The 13,097-nt window shown below is 41.5% G+C and overlaps 1 protein-coding gene across 12 annotated transcripts in view; it reads left to right on the top strand.

The window, feature by feature from the left end:
- Nucleotides 1-13,097, top strand: part of LOC310889344 (alpha-protein kinase 2-like) — an 89,366-nt gene that overhangs the window by 38,978 nt on the left and 37,291 nt on the right. For 4 of the 12 annotated variants that reach the window (XM_083816677.1, XM_083816676.1, XM_083816674.1 and 1 more), the window contains 2 exons: nucleotides 2,865-3,261; nucleotides 8,143-11,368. The exons of 2 other annotated variants lie outside the window; for them this stretch is intronic. In XM_083816677.1, coding sequence (XP_083672803.1) covers nucleotides 2,865-3,099 — 235 coding nt within the window. In that variant the 3' untranslated portion in view covers nucleotides 3,100-3,261; nucleotides 8,143-11,368. Of the gene's footprint in view, nucleotides 1-2,864; nucleotides 3,262-8,142; nucleotides 11,369-13,097 lie in introns of those variants that run through there. 6 more of the 12 variants (XM_083816680.1, XM_083816678.1, XM_083816663.1 and 3 more) reach the window with 5 other exon arrangements.

The raw sequence follows: 13,097 nt of genomic DNA, 5'->3' as shown, positions 1-13,097 counted from the left end.
GCAGACCTTCTCCCTATTACACATACCAGAAGCTATAACAGCACGGAATGGTTTGAATTAAGCTCACAAGTCCTGCCAAATTACAACAGGGCTGTGTTCATTATGCCTGTACAGAAAAATGATGCAGTCTGGAAGCATCCAGGGAGGGCTGTGTGGAATCAGTGACAAGAAGCAAACAGCTGGGAGATCTCAGATGCAAAGCTTTGGTCTCACATCTCTAGATTAGTTTCCTATGGCCCACTGTAAGAACTGGAGCTGTTTGCATGCTGCAGAGCCAGGCTAGGCTCAGTCATGCCTCTCGGCTTCCAAAATGGACAGAGGGTGTTACCTACGCCCCATCTGTAGCCACAAGATCAAATGCAAATCTGTTATTCTAAGAGAAGGGAAATGAAGATGACTATTTAGGAGTAAAGCTAGTGAAATGATGTTTTTAATATAAATGTCCTGCCCCTTGTTCACAAGATATTTATATTCTTATCTCTTTTACCAAAAATATCGGTAATATTTGTTGAACCCTAAAGCTAAAGTTAGTTAGAGCATTCAGTTGCTCATTTAAAGTGCCTTTTATAGTATTGTATGAGCAAAAGCTACTGTTACTGCTCTTTGTCTAGACATTCCTTCAAAGACATAGAGGAAGTGACAAATACTAAATACAGATGGGAAAGCAATTTGGACAGACCTTTATTTATTTAATGAGAAAAGTGGGATATTTTTGCTCAACTTTTTCATGTCAAGATTATTTCCACAAATAAAAGAATATTTTCAGAATTTTGTAGCACTTGAGCTTTCTGTGAGGGAGAAAACCCCTTGAAGAGATTTCCTTTAGCTGCAATAAAATGGCCACCAAAGAAGAACAAATGAGAACAAGAAAGTGTGTGGTGCAGCCACAAATTAGAATAACCATTATCCACTGCAGCGAAACTTCTTATTGAACTGCTAGCCCTGAATGTTCTTTATCATTAATGTTTCTGCCAGCTCAGCAGAAAACACCTACACAAACTGCAGGAGAAATGATGGCTCTCACTCAGTCTTGCAGCAGAAATGGAAAACTTCAGATACCAAAATAAGCAGATGCTACCCAAAGGCTGCACAGAGCTCCTTATCTGCTCAGATAGGTAATTGGCAGCTGCATCTGTTTTACACATGCTGCTGCAGCATCCAGCAGTGACACACCATGACTGTGCAAGGTGTTGTAACAACAGCTGCTTGAATTATTTGTTGCCACTGGCACTCACTGGAAAGATCCAATGGTTCATTGAATATTCATGGTAAATTAATCAGAATACTTCAGTCTAAGTTATTGCCATTTGCTGGCAGCGTGTTGCTCTGCTCTGAGTAGTTTCTGGAGTCACCATCAATGCTTGATAAGATTTTCTTCCTAAGCACAGTCAGGTTTGTCTGGGAAAATTATGTTCTGCTGATGGCTGTAGTAAAGGAGCTCCAGTATAAGGTCTGAAGTCTATTACTTCCCCAGAGAAGCAAGAGAACACTTCCTTCTCTTACTGAGCCTCCGGTATAGTCATAGAGTCATAGAGCGGTTTGGGCTGGAAGGGACCTCAAAGACCAGGTAGGTCCAAGCCTCCTGCCGTGGGCAGGGACACCTCCCACTAGATCAGGTTTCTCAAAGCCTCTTCCAGCCTGGCCTTGGGCACTTCCAGGGATGGGGCATCAGGCAGCACTTCTGTGCTGGGCAGATGTGGAGACAGATACCATCCCCCCCTTTTTTATAAGGAATTTCATTATATTTTCATCACTGGCACCATTCTTTTTTAGGAGAAAATTTGGCAAAATGTGTTGCAATAAAGATGTTTATCCATCTAAGAGTTTGAATGTCTCAGAGCAATGGTATTTTCTTAAACACTGTGCAATCTACATGAGAAAATAAGTTCTCTGGAATGCTGTGCAGGGATCATGTGGTGTTAATTTCAGTGCTAAATCTTTTTGTTTGTTTTGTGCAGTGATAACTCACAATATACATCTGCAGACTTTGTATGTCCAGTGAACCAAGAGAATAGGGTAGAAGATGAGCTTATTAAGATTACCAGACAAGAAGAGCACCCTGGTGTTTCTCCTCCCTTTTCTGCCCTGTCAATCTGGCCAAAAATGACTCCTTCAAAAAGCAGATGCAGCTTTTAAAAAGCTGCTGCAGCCTTTGAAATGCTGATACAGCTTAAAAAGCAGGTACCAGAAGGAAAGACAGCAACCAGAAGAGGGAAGTATGTGCTCTGTCTACTCCCTGGCTTTTCTAGCCTGCTGAAGAAGGGAGAGGTAGCAATGGGAGATAGTTGGTGGCTTGAGAACTGTGAAGGCTGGATGAGGCTGCTTTCTTGAGGAACCCTCCTTACATCCTTCTTCCCCAAGAGGCTTGGCTCCGTGAGATCTTGTAGTCTAATCCTGAGTGAGGGAAGAGCATAGCAGAGAAGTTATTTACATGCTTGGATGAAAACAGCCTCCAGTTCTGACAACACCTCCTGCTGCAACCTTGTCTCTTCCTGGTAGTCAAAAACACTGTTTACAGAGAATGATGTATGATGGATTTCATTTGTATATTGCCAAGGAAAAGTTAGCCAGCAGACAATTGTGTTACTAATGAAATAAAATGAAAAAGACTAGCCAGGCGGAGCAAAGCCCTTTCAGCCCTTTTCCGTCCTCTGTCACTGCTTATTACCTGGTTTCTTTCACATTTTAATGGCTCACTTTGCATATCTGTGGAAGAGTTAGTGCTTCTCAGAACAGCATGGGTGGAAGAGACTTGCTTAATATTGTCAAGTTGCTTTTGAGTCAACAGTCATACTCTGCCTCCCCTGTGCTGAAAATTAATCTTGAAATCCCATTTGGCTTTGTTTTTTTCTTTGTTGCTACAGATACAAAGGTTTTAAAGGCAACTGCTCGATTTCCTTCATTGAGCAGTTCAGAGCCCTCCACCAGTGCAATAAGTACTGTGAGATGCTGGGGCTGAAATCTCTTCGATCCACTCATCAAAAACAGAGGAAACCAACATCCACGAAAAGCAAAACTCTACCAAACTCACCGACTATTAAGAAAACAGTGCCCAAGAAAGCAAGAGAACCTAGAGACTTCATATCTTCGGAGCATTAAGTAGCACTGTCCCATCTTGTGAAAACTTCTCTTGAGGATATGTAATAGTGATAGGCACCAAGGCTCTGATGGGAGGATAATGTTGGTCTTTTACTAATGACGTTATTTTGAAGTCATCCTGATGCTGATGCCAGCAACAAAAAAAGGAGCTGATTCTATGGCGTAGGTACCTGAGATTTAAAAATAGGGCAAGGTTTTGAAGATAAATTAAGCCATCTGCCTGGATTGTCTTACAACCCTTCTATGTATCGGTATCTGTATGCTTTGAGTCATGGCCTCGGAGTGCACCGTGGGTTGCTGGAGAACATCTTCCCTTCTGTGTGTCTGTGCCTGTGAGACTGTGGGTTCAGCTGCAGTGTAAACATCAAAATATTTAAGATGCCACTTAGTAAAAGTTTTGCACAGTATTGTTGTTCAGGCTGCTCTGGAAAAGTTGTTTTCTCTCCCAGATCTTTGCATGTTGTAGTACTGCTGTATTTCTATTCTGATAATATTTTTCTCTACCTATATGTCTTTCAATACAAGACAGTCATTCACGATTGGACATTTGTGCCTTCTGTCCCACATAAAGATAGCTAGGATCTTTAAGTTTCTCACAAAGTGATGTCATCAACTTAAAAACGGACAATGTGTGATTCTCCGTAGAACTCCTTGCTTCCCAGAAAAGCTTCTTTGACTGTACAGCTAACCCTGTGGCACAGTCCTTTTGCACTTGCACCAATCCTATCGTAAGATAGAGGTCTGAAGTCTGCATGTTGCCAAACAGCTAGCATCTGGAATAAGCCATTACAGATGGAGATTATTTCAATAACTTGAAACATTTTCAACTCAAATAAGTACAAGGGCTTTTATGTGAGAGTTGTTTCTGAAGGAACATGAAAGGTACCTTTGGCCAGCATGTGACTATTAAGGAGTCACGATATATCCAGAATGTCTGGACAGGGCCAGAACTGGAAAAAGATACTGTGCTCCGTTATATGGAAGTGTAGCTTATGTGGAGATTTGCAGTCAAAGGAGGGAACTATGCATGGACTGCAGCAGGTTTAGTGGGCATCGTCAGTTGAAAACCCAACCTGCAGTGCCTACACTTACAATACAAACAGTACAAACACCAAACGTTGTCACACTTCTTATCCCTGTGTGACTACCAAATAACAGTGGTGCTGGGAACCCATTACCTGTATGGAAGCCCGGAGTGCAAGAGTCCCATCAGTGCTGAGGAAGATAAGTGTTTTCAAAATAGTTCTACTTTGCATTGATAAGCAGTGGGTGCCAAATAAGAAAGAAACTGGTGGGGAGTAGTTGACACTAGGAGAAGAAACTTACCTGGCTACTGTTTAGATGTAAACATTTAGACTTGTCATCCTGTGCTCCCTTTACAATTAATGAAGGTCTTGTCAATACAATTTAGAGCAACGTACAGGCCACATGAAAAACAAACACCTAAAATAGGTGTAAAATGTGAGAATAGGTGTAAAATGTGTAAAAAAGTGCCTATTCCTCTCCATTCAGAGTAAAGGAAGCAGAGACTGTCAGACAAACATCTGCATTTTAAACTTCCAGTGTTACATGGGATGGAGTTCTTCAGGGCTGTTATGAAACATTTGAGTTTCTATTCATTTTCTGTTAACTTAGGCGGAGGAGACCAGCTACAAAACAGCACTGCAGAAGTTTGAGTGGTATTGTAGTAAAATGTGAAACAAAATGTGTGGAAGACTATTTGAAAGATGAGTTTTTACATAGAAAATGCAAAAGAAAGGTGGAAACTTAGGAGAGAGTGACTGAAGTCTGGGACAAAACACTGAGAATAAAACCTTGGCAAAACAATTTCATTGCACTGAGGAAGGGGATTCATTCATTTCAAAAGAAAAGTGAATGACAACGCTGTGCTGCTGTAGAGAATCCGAAGTATCACGAGGAACTGGAGGTAGAAGAGGGTACAGAGCAGAAGTTCTGAAGGAGTTACCAAGCACAGCAGGCAGAAGGGGAGGTGGCTCAGATGAGGCAGATGGTCTTATTGGCACCGGCTGTCCTGTGGGGAAGAGATGTTCCCAGGGAAGTCCCATTGCTCTGGCTTCTCTGTTGGTCAGACCAGGACCCAGCCTGGGTTTACCCACCTCTCTCTCTCAGCTGGAAGGACGTCGGTGCCTATGAGGGAATGAGACAGTGTATGGCCAGAGTGCACCTAGCAATGAGGATAGCAGCAAGCCACTTTCCACTGCCATCTGACAGCAATCAGTGCATCACTTATTTGTGTCTGGAATTCTGCACTGTGATCCTGATTGCTTCTTGCAGTTCTAGCTAGCTCTGGTAGGGAAGAGAAGCTGCTAGGGATGGGGCATACCAGGAGCCCTGCTGTGTTCCAGCTGGAACCACTGGGTCAGCCAGGGGCATGCATGTCAGTGCCAGGCAGTTAGCAGGAAGCTGGAGACACCCAGCCTGGGGGACCACGCTTTTAGGCCAACTCTTTCACTGGGTAGCCTACATAGGGTAAACCCTTCCCCTTCTGTCATGGTGGGAGAGGTTCTGAGCAAGAGCTTTGCTCCAGACAACTTTCCATCAATGAGGAGTACCAAAGTGGGATAGAGGGTCTTCCACAAGGCTTTCCAGTTCTTCTGTATCCATACATGTCAATAGCGTGCTGGACAGTGTAACCCATCCAGTTTAGGAGGCTGCTTGCATATCAGAGCCAGGGAACACTGTAAGAACCCTGCATAAAACCATAAGAGAGGCCTGACCTAGCTGTGGAGCTTGAATTCCCCCATGCCCTCCTGTAAATGGAAAAGGCTCACTCAAGGATTATTGCCTGATCCAGATGCTGTGTGTGCACATGCGCATGCGTGTGTTTGCAGGCCACCCTTACGTTACCTGAAGTACCCTTTTCTGTCTTTCATGTAGGAGCTGAAAAGTAGTTCCCTAGCTTTCTAAAGTAGCCAGCTCATGCTTGTTCATCTTTGGGAAGGAAGTTTGCTCCCCTTTCTCCTCTGAAGTGTTCTGCTTCCTGATATTCCTGGTATCTAAGAGAAAGTAAGAGAAACCATTGAGAAACCAACCTCCCATTGCAACCTCAGAGAATTAGTTTTGTTGATATTTTATGCCTGCCTAAAAACATCACCATGCTTCATTTACCTGGTGTGTTCACTACTGATGAGACCCCTTCACTCTTGTGAGACCCCACCTGGAGCACTGTGGACAGCTCTGGGGGCCCAGCAAAAGAAGGACATGGACATACTAGAGTGAGTCCAGAGGAGGCCACAAAGATAATCAAGGGGCTGGAGCACCTCTCCTACAAAGACAGGCTGAGGGAGCTGGGGGTGTTAAGCCTGGAGAAGAGAAGGCTCCAGGAAGACCTCATTGCAACCTTTCAGTGCCTAAAGGGTGCCTACAGGAAAGCTGGGGAGGGACTCTGTCAGGGAGTGTCATGATAGCACAAGGAGTAATGGTTTTCAACTACAAAAGGGTGGATTTAGATTAGATATTCGGAAGAAATTCTTTACTCTGAGGGTGGGGAGGCACTGGAGCAGGTTGCACCATCCCTGAAAGCATTTAAGGCCAGGTTGGATGGGGCTTTGAGCAGCCTGTGGCAAGGGGTGTGGAATTAGATCCTTATGGTCCCTTCTGGCCCAAACCATTCTATAGGAAAACCTAGAAATACACTGTTTTAGAGCACTCTTTTTTTTTTTTTTTTTGTAATAGAACAAAAGCTTCAGTTATAATAATGCACATGATCCTGTTAAAATTCAGTCATTGCCCTTGAGTTCAGCTACATGTGCAATTAGAGTGAAATAATTATACATTAATAGTAACCAAAAGTAGAAAATGCTTAAATGATTATCTCAGTTTAAAGCCATCTCGACAAGTTTTAAAACCTTGCTCTGTCATAGTACTCGCAGATCATTGCTCTTCAGCATATCCAGAGGAAGTAGAGTTGAGTCTTTGCCTTTTATTTGTTTCCTTGCTGCCCTGTCCTGTTTCACACTTGCTCAGCTGTCTGTTGTTCAGCCCACCTGTGTCTGGTTTGTCTGACAGGTGGGAAGTGTGTAGCAGCAATACCTTGTATTTGCAGGTCCCTCAAAAACATCCCCAGTTCCTGACTGACACTTCTGGGTCACAACATGAAGAGTTTAAAATTTAGATAGTCTGATAGTGATACTGAGAGAACTCCAGTGTGCACATTGGAAACAGATGGGAAATAGTGATTAACAGACCAGTTGTCTGGCTGTCTCTAAATTTTCACATCAGATTTTTGAAAAGAAAAGGGAAAAAAAAGACTTTAAAAAGACTTTATTAATATTTGCTGTCCTTTTTAGACTGATAATTAGGCACTCTATTCACTTTAGTCTTGCTGTTACAGAACATAAATATATATCTGGTACCAGGGAGTAGCTGAAAATGCTATTTGAAAAAGAATGAAAGCTGAGTGCATGTGATCTCAACTTTGTATAAAGGTCTGGGCCATGAAACCGGACTGGGAGGACAAGGTTTGGTCCTATTAATGTCAGTTGACTTCAGTGGCACAGGAAAGGTTGACCTTGTAGAACTATGGTTTTACCTTGGTGTACCTGTGTTACTAATATGCATCAGCTGGCTGTCTGCAAAATGACAAGCAGAGAAGTCATAGCTGGCAGTAGGGTAAACAGCATTCGCATTGGGCTCTACATTTAATGGCCCATTGAGATGAACGGGAGAAAGAGCTATCTGTTTTACAGACAGTGTTTTAATCTGAGCCAAATTCTGGTTTTTGTCTTTTACATAATGAAACCAAAGCACTGTCTGTAAGCAAATCAAATGAATTTGTATTCCAGTCCCAGCAGATATATCAGCAAGGCAGAAACTAGAACCTGTTTTTTAAGGAGCATTTACAGATTAATTCTTGTTCTTAGCAGTTGTGTTATTATTTTAATTGGTATTCCTAAGCACATACAGAATAGATAAATTGCATTGTATCCTAATAGCAATTTTAAAATGTTATGCTCTTCATAGGGCTGTACTGTAGTTTAGACTGAAACGCTAATGCTTTGTGGTTTAACTTCTGTTATACAGACTAACAATGATAAAACACTCAAGAATGGAGGGCCAACAAAGCTTCTACAGGATGTTCCTTCTTCAGAAATAATTCATCACATGAATGTCATAGAGATACTGAGTTTTTAGAGGTATGTGTCCCTATAAATAAACTGATAATTTTACCCGTTCTTTCCCGGTTTTAAGCACATTAAAAAATAGCTAAGCTGCAGAGGAAACATTTTCAAGAACACCAAAGGGATTTCAGAGTATAGGTCCACATCTGCAAAATATTAAGCATGTAATTAGATCTTTTTTTCCAAAAAGTATATGGTATACTTAGAGCCTTATTGCTCAGTTGAAGTTGTCTGCCTCGTTCCCTTTTGAAATTGAGCCTTGAGACTTTTGAAAATTTTCCCTGAGTGGTCAGAAGTGCTCAAAGGTGACAATGACTGAATTAGAGTACCTCAGTCCCGAATGGATTCAGGAAGGCAGCTGAGTTTGGGCTTTTGAAAACCAGTGCAGAGCTGCTGGAATCAGCTGCAGATCATGGTGCCAGCTTTAGATCTTAAATAGCAATCCTACCCACAAGGACAAAGTTGTTGGGTATAGAAAACAGTCAGCCTGGTCCTGAAATATGGGGAGGTATGTCTGGAGTCTTTTCTGTAAGACTGGAGATTTGAGAAACTTTTAACCAAAATGACGGTAACATTTTTTAATCTGTGCAGGAAGATAGGTCCTTGCCATAAAAGTTACATTATTCTTCATTCCAAGTTTCAAAATTAAAAAAGTCAGACTGCTAAGTTTCAGGATTTGAATCTATGAATAGCTAGTCTTGGATGAATAAATCATTGCAGCACTTTGCTAAGTAATCCCAGCCCTTATGCACACACTAGCTTTACAGATTGCTTGGCCTTAGGCCTCCACAATTTTTGAAGGCAGTAGATTCATTTCAAATGCTGTGCCTCTAATGTTTATCCACTTGAAGTAGATGCAAAATAGAGGACACAATTAGAAAAAAGTATGTTTCCCAGTCGATTCCTTATAAACCAAATAGTAAGAGAAAATCACATGCAATTCTTACTGGGGGAACTTTTCAAAATAACTCCTGCAGCTTAACCTCATGTAACCTAACAGTGAACTGCAGAAATACATCTTTGTTATATCTTCATTTCTTTTTTTTTTCTTTCTTTCCTCTTAAGGAAACTTCAGTATATCTAATACTTGTGTGGGTGTTGTAAGGGTCATGTCGCTCTATAATAAAAGCCTCAATAAATAACTTTTTATTTTTGAGTTTTGAGAGCACAGTAGTAATAATAAGGAGAGAGGATTAATCTGTGCTGCTGTCTCCTGGCACAGAGCACTAGGGGAAGGTAGGAACTGTTTGCACACATGGATGTTTGACCAAATATTTTAAATGGATTTCCATAGTAATATTACAAGTGGAACCTAGAGAGCCTGTACTACCATTCCACCAGTGAAGTATCAGCAGTGGTGATAGATGTTTTGCATCTCTAAAAGAATGAATGATGTGGAATAAGCTGTGGTGACACTGCAAATTGTAGAACTAGTCCAAAATGAAACACCTAATCTCCTGCTCTTTCTGTTGATATAATACGGATATTGTGCTCAGACAAGCAGCACATATGTTCACTGAGTAGGAAGAGAGAAAGAGCGTAAGATGTTCTTCAAATAAGAAAAATTGCTGTACCAGTAATCAGGGGAAGGGCAAGCAATACTGGTACAAGCTTCCTAGGCAGCAGGCATAATGAGGGAGGGGAAGGATTTTCCTCTTTTTTCTTTGATTTAATAAGTCTTGGACAGCAGAATGCTGGCTTTGGGAGCCTTTCTGTTGCTGCTGGATTCTGGCTACGTTGATGGACGACTGAAGTGGCTTGTTTTGCAACAGTGGCAGAACAATGTCCCTTGTTAGTTTTAATGCTTATTGGTCTTATAGATGCCTTGTGCATCTAAATTTGTGCCAAAAAAAAAAAAATCCCCCAAAGTTAGCGATGCTATTGCATGTGCCAGCAAGAAAGTGATCAAATCTATGAATGTGGAAATGAAAACAGTTAAGTCTTTTCTTCCACCAAAGTGGACTTCAGCAGCAGTCTAGTGTTCAAGACGGGCCACCATGACCTGTTGTTAGGGGCATTCAGTAGACAAGCTTCAGGATTCAACGACTTCAGGATTCAACAAGACTTTCCAACCAAGTGAAGCTTTCCCTTCCATGCCTGTCCATGAGAGCCAAAGGGTGCAAGCATGTCATATCAGCTCTTGAAGCCAGCTCTTTCCTGATGTGGCCAGTTTTACAGAAACAGGAGATGCTTCAGGGGATACCTCCTTTTTAAATCTTCCACCTGTCTTTCCACTTTCAAATAACTCAGAAAAATATGTTTTTCTTTTAGATACTAGCAGGACTGGGTATGCATTTTTTTGCTATAGCTACCAAATAACACAGTTCCTACTAGGGGCTACTGCAAGCCCCTGAAGCAATTTTTTTCTGGGCCTTTGTAATGTTATCCAGCTGACTAATCAGCATAAGCACATGGCTGCTCAGGGCACTGAACCAGCTGAGGAAAGTGCATGGTGGATGGGTTCCAGGTGCAGATCCATTTTTGCTCATGGATTTGCATGTGAATGCAGCTGTGCTGCCTCCAGGGGTAAGTGATAACTGAAATCAGTACAGCTGTACTACTGAGCTAAACCTTACACAGCAGAACAGGATTTGTGCAGTGTCACAGCTAGTGCTGCTGCACCGTGGTCCCAGAACCTGTGGCACTGCTGGGTGTGACACTACAAAAGTGGTTTTGAAGGAATTACCTCGGCTCTGGCATAGCTGATGCTGGACCAGGGTTAACAATATCTTTGTATTCATTGGGTGTCTACATGGTGTTCTCACTTGTGTTCTTGGCCTTACCTCTCAGCTTGAGCTGTCCCTCAATAAAGGTAATAAAGTCTCCTTCGTATGGTACTGACCTAGCTTGGGTCTGAACCCTCACCTTCCTTTTCTACCTTTGAAGCACCTTGCTCCTCATGCTTCATGTCTTCTGCGCTTCTCTTTCCACCATTTCACTCCCACTTCTCCTTCATATTCTCTATCATTGACTTTGCTCCTTCCCCTTCCTTGTCACTGTGCCTGATGTTTATTTTGGATTGGAAAGGGGAAGAAGAGCAACTCATCATAAATGGCTGTCAGCCCATCTGGGATGATCTGTGTTTCTGGAATGCAGGATCTGGGGAACTGCAAGCTGAAACAACATTGGTAAGATCCAGAAGGCTAAAGGTGACAATGTCTGCACTGTGTTTGTCTCTAGCCTTGTCACTCTGTAGTACCTGTACCATCAGGACTGTTCCAGAACAGAAGAGCTGTCCGTGCAGTCATTCCTGCATCTGGCTAATAATAAAGTATACTCCATGCACACAGGTGTGGGCCATCCCTGGTTTAAACTTCTCATTTTTGCCTAGTGTGTAACCACTTTGAAGCTACTAAACAACAGGCTTTGTACCTAGCCATGTATTTTTTACTGCCTCAGAAACCCAGTCTTGAAGACAGGACTGATCTGCTGACAAGATCACCCTAATTAAATTAGGCTACAAAGGAATTTTTTTACACATTTTTATACGTTCTGGAGTATATATTTTTATTTAAAAAAGTAAATATTAACATCCTTGAAATACCTAGAAATGTACTGGACAAAACACTAAATAATACTCTGTATGGAAGAGCTCAGGAGATACTGTCCATCTCTTAGTTCCTATGATTTAAATCACAAGAAACTTGACTTTTAAATTACCCTTGTTTCTTCATTTTTATCCTACAATCTTCCTTCTCCCTGTAGGCCGTAAGCTTTATATTCTTCCTTATGCAAGAGTGTTCCTGCACTGGTTAGTCCGGAGGCCACAGGATTACTCTCCATTCAGATATCTTTTATTGCTCTATCAGGTACCTGCAGGTTTCCAGAACAGATGGAAACAAAAGAAAAGGGAGAATACAAAGAGCAGTTAGGATATATATAAGGGGTAGGAAAACTGCTCTTTGTTCCTCTGTGAAAACCAGAGGTTGTTATTATCGTTTGAGGTGCTGAGAATTCTTTTTACAAAAATCTGGACTAGAACTGAATTTTACTATACAATATTGTAGTTATTCTGATAGTTTTCAGCAGTATGCATATGCTACTGACTGTTGCACAGCAATAACTCATGGAAGAAAACGAGGTTTAGAGAATAAAATTAACTTACTGAGCATGTTCTGTTGGGAAAAACTGTAATGAAATTGGTTGCAAATGGAAACACTGTATAATATATGAAGGATAAATATATCTTCCAACAGCACTCTACACATCACTGAAATACAGCCATAGGAAGCTTCCTATTCATTATGTATGCCTGGTTATTTAACAATCAAAATTTGGAACATGATGATGAACCATGAACATGCTGAATTACAGTTACCACTCTCTTTGCAAATCAGAAAACAATATTCTGTGAGCCTAAATCTTGGATTATTCAATGGAATTTAGGCCCCCTGTTACATTGTTTGTTCCTGGCTTTCATTAATCCCTTTGAAAGTTCCCACAGTCGATTCTTACTCTTCACAATAGTTTTCAGGAGAACTTCTATGAGGAGATTGTGTCCCTTCCCAAAAGAGCAGGTTCAGAACATAAAATGGTGGACTTGAGCATAGTGCTGAAATTGTACATGCAGTTGTGATATGGAAGGGAACAAAGCTGCAAGCATTTGAAACATGAATAAATGTTGTTTCCAGTTAGATGTAATAGCTTTTTATCAAATTTTTGAAAGGTGTTCTGTTTGAAAAGTGTTACAAGCATCTCGGCCAATTAATGCTTGAAACCTGTATGTTTTAATTGGGTGCCAAAATAAGAGCCAGGGTTTGACTACATCAGGTAATTGGCTTCAGTACTCTATTGTCATGGTCAATCCAACAGGAAAATGAAAATCCCAAGCCAGCCTTGTTTTTCAGAGGTAGAGTA

The sequence above is a fragment of the Anser anser genome (genome assembly GCF_964211835.1).
Source record: "Anser anser genome assembly, chromosome: Z".
NCBI lineage: Eukaryota > Metazoa > Chordata > Aves > Anseriformes > Anatidae > Anser > Anser anser.
Note: the sequence above shows the minus strand (reverse complement) of the source record. Positions and strands in the feature narration are given on the sequence as shown.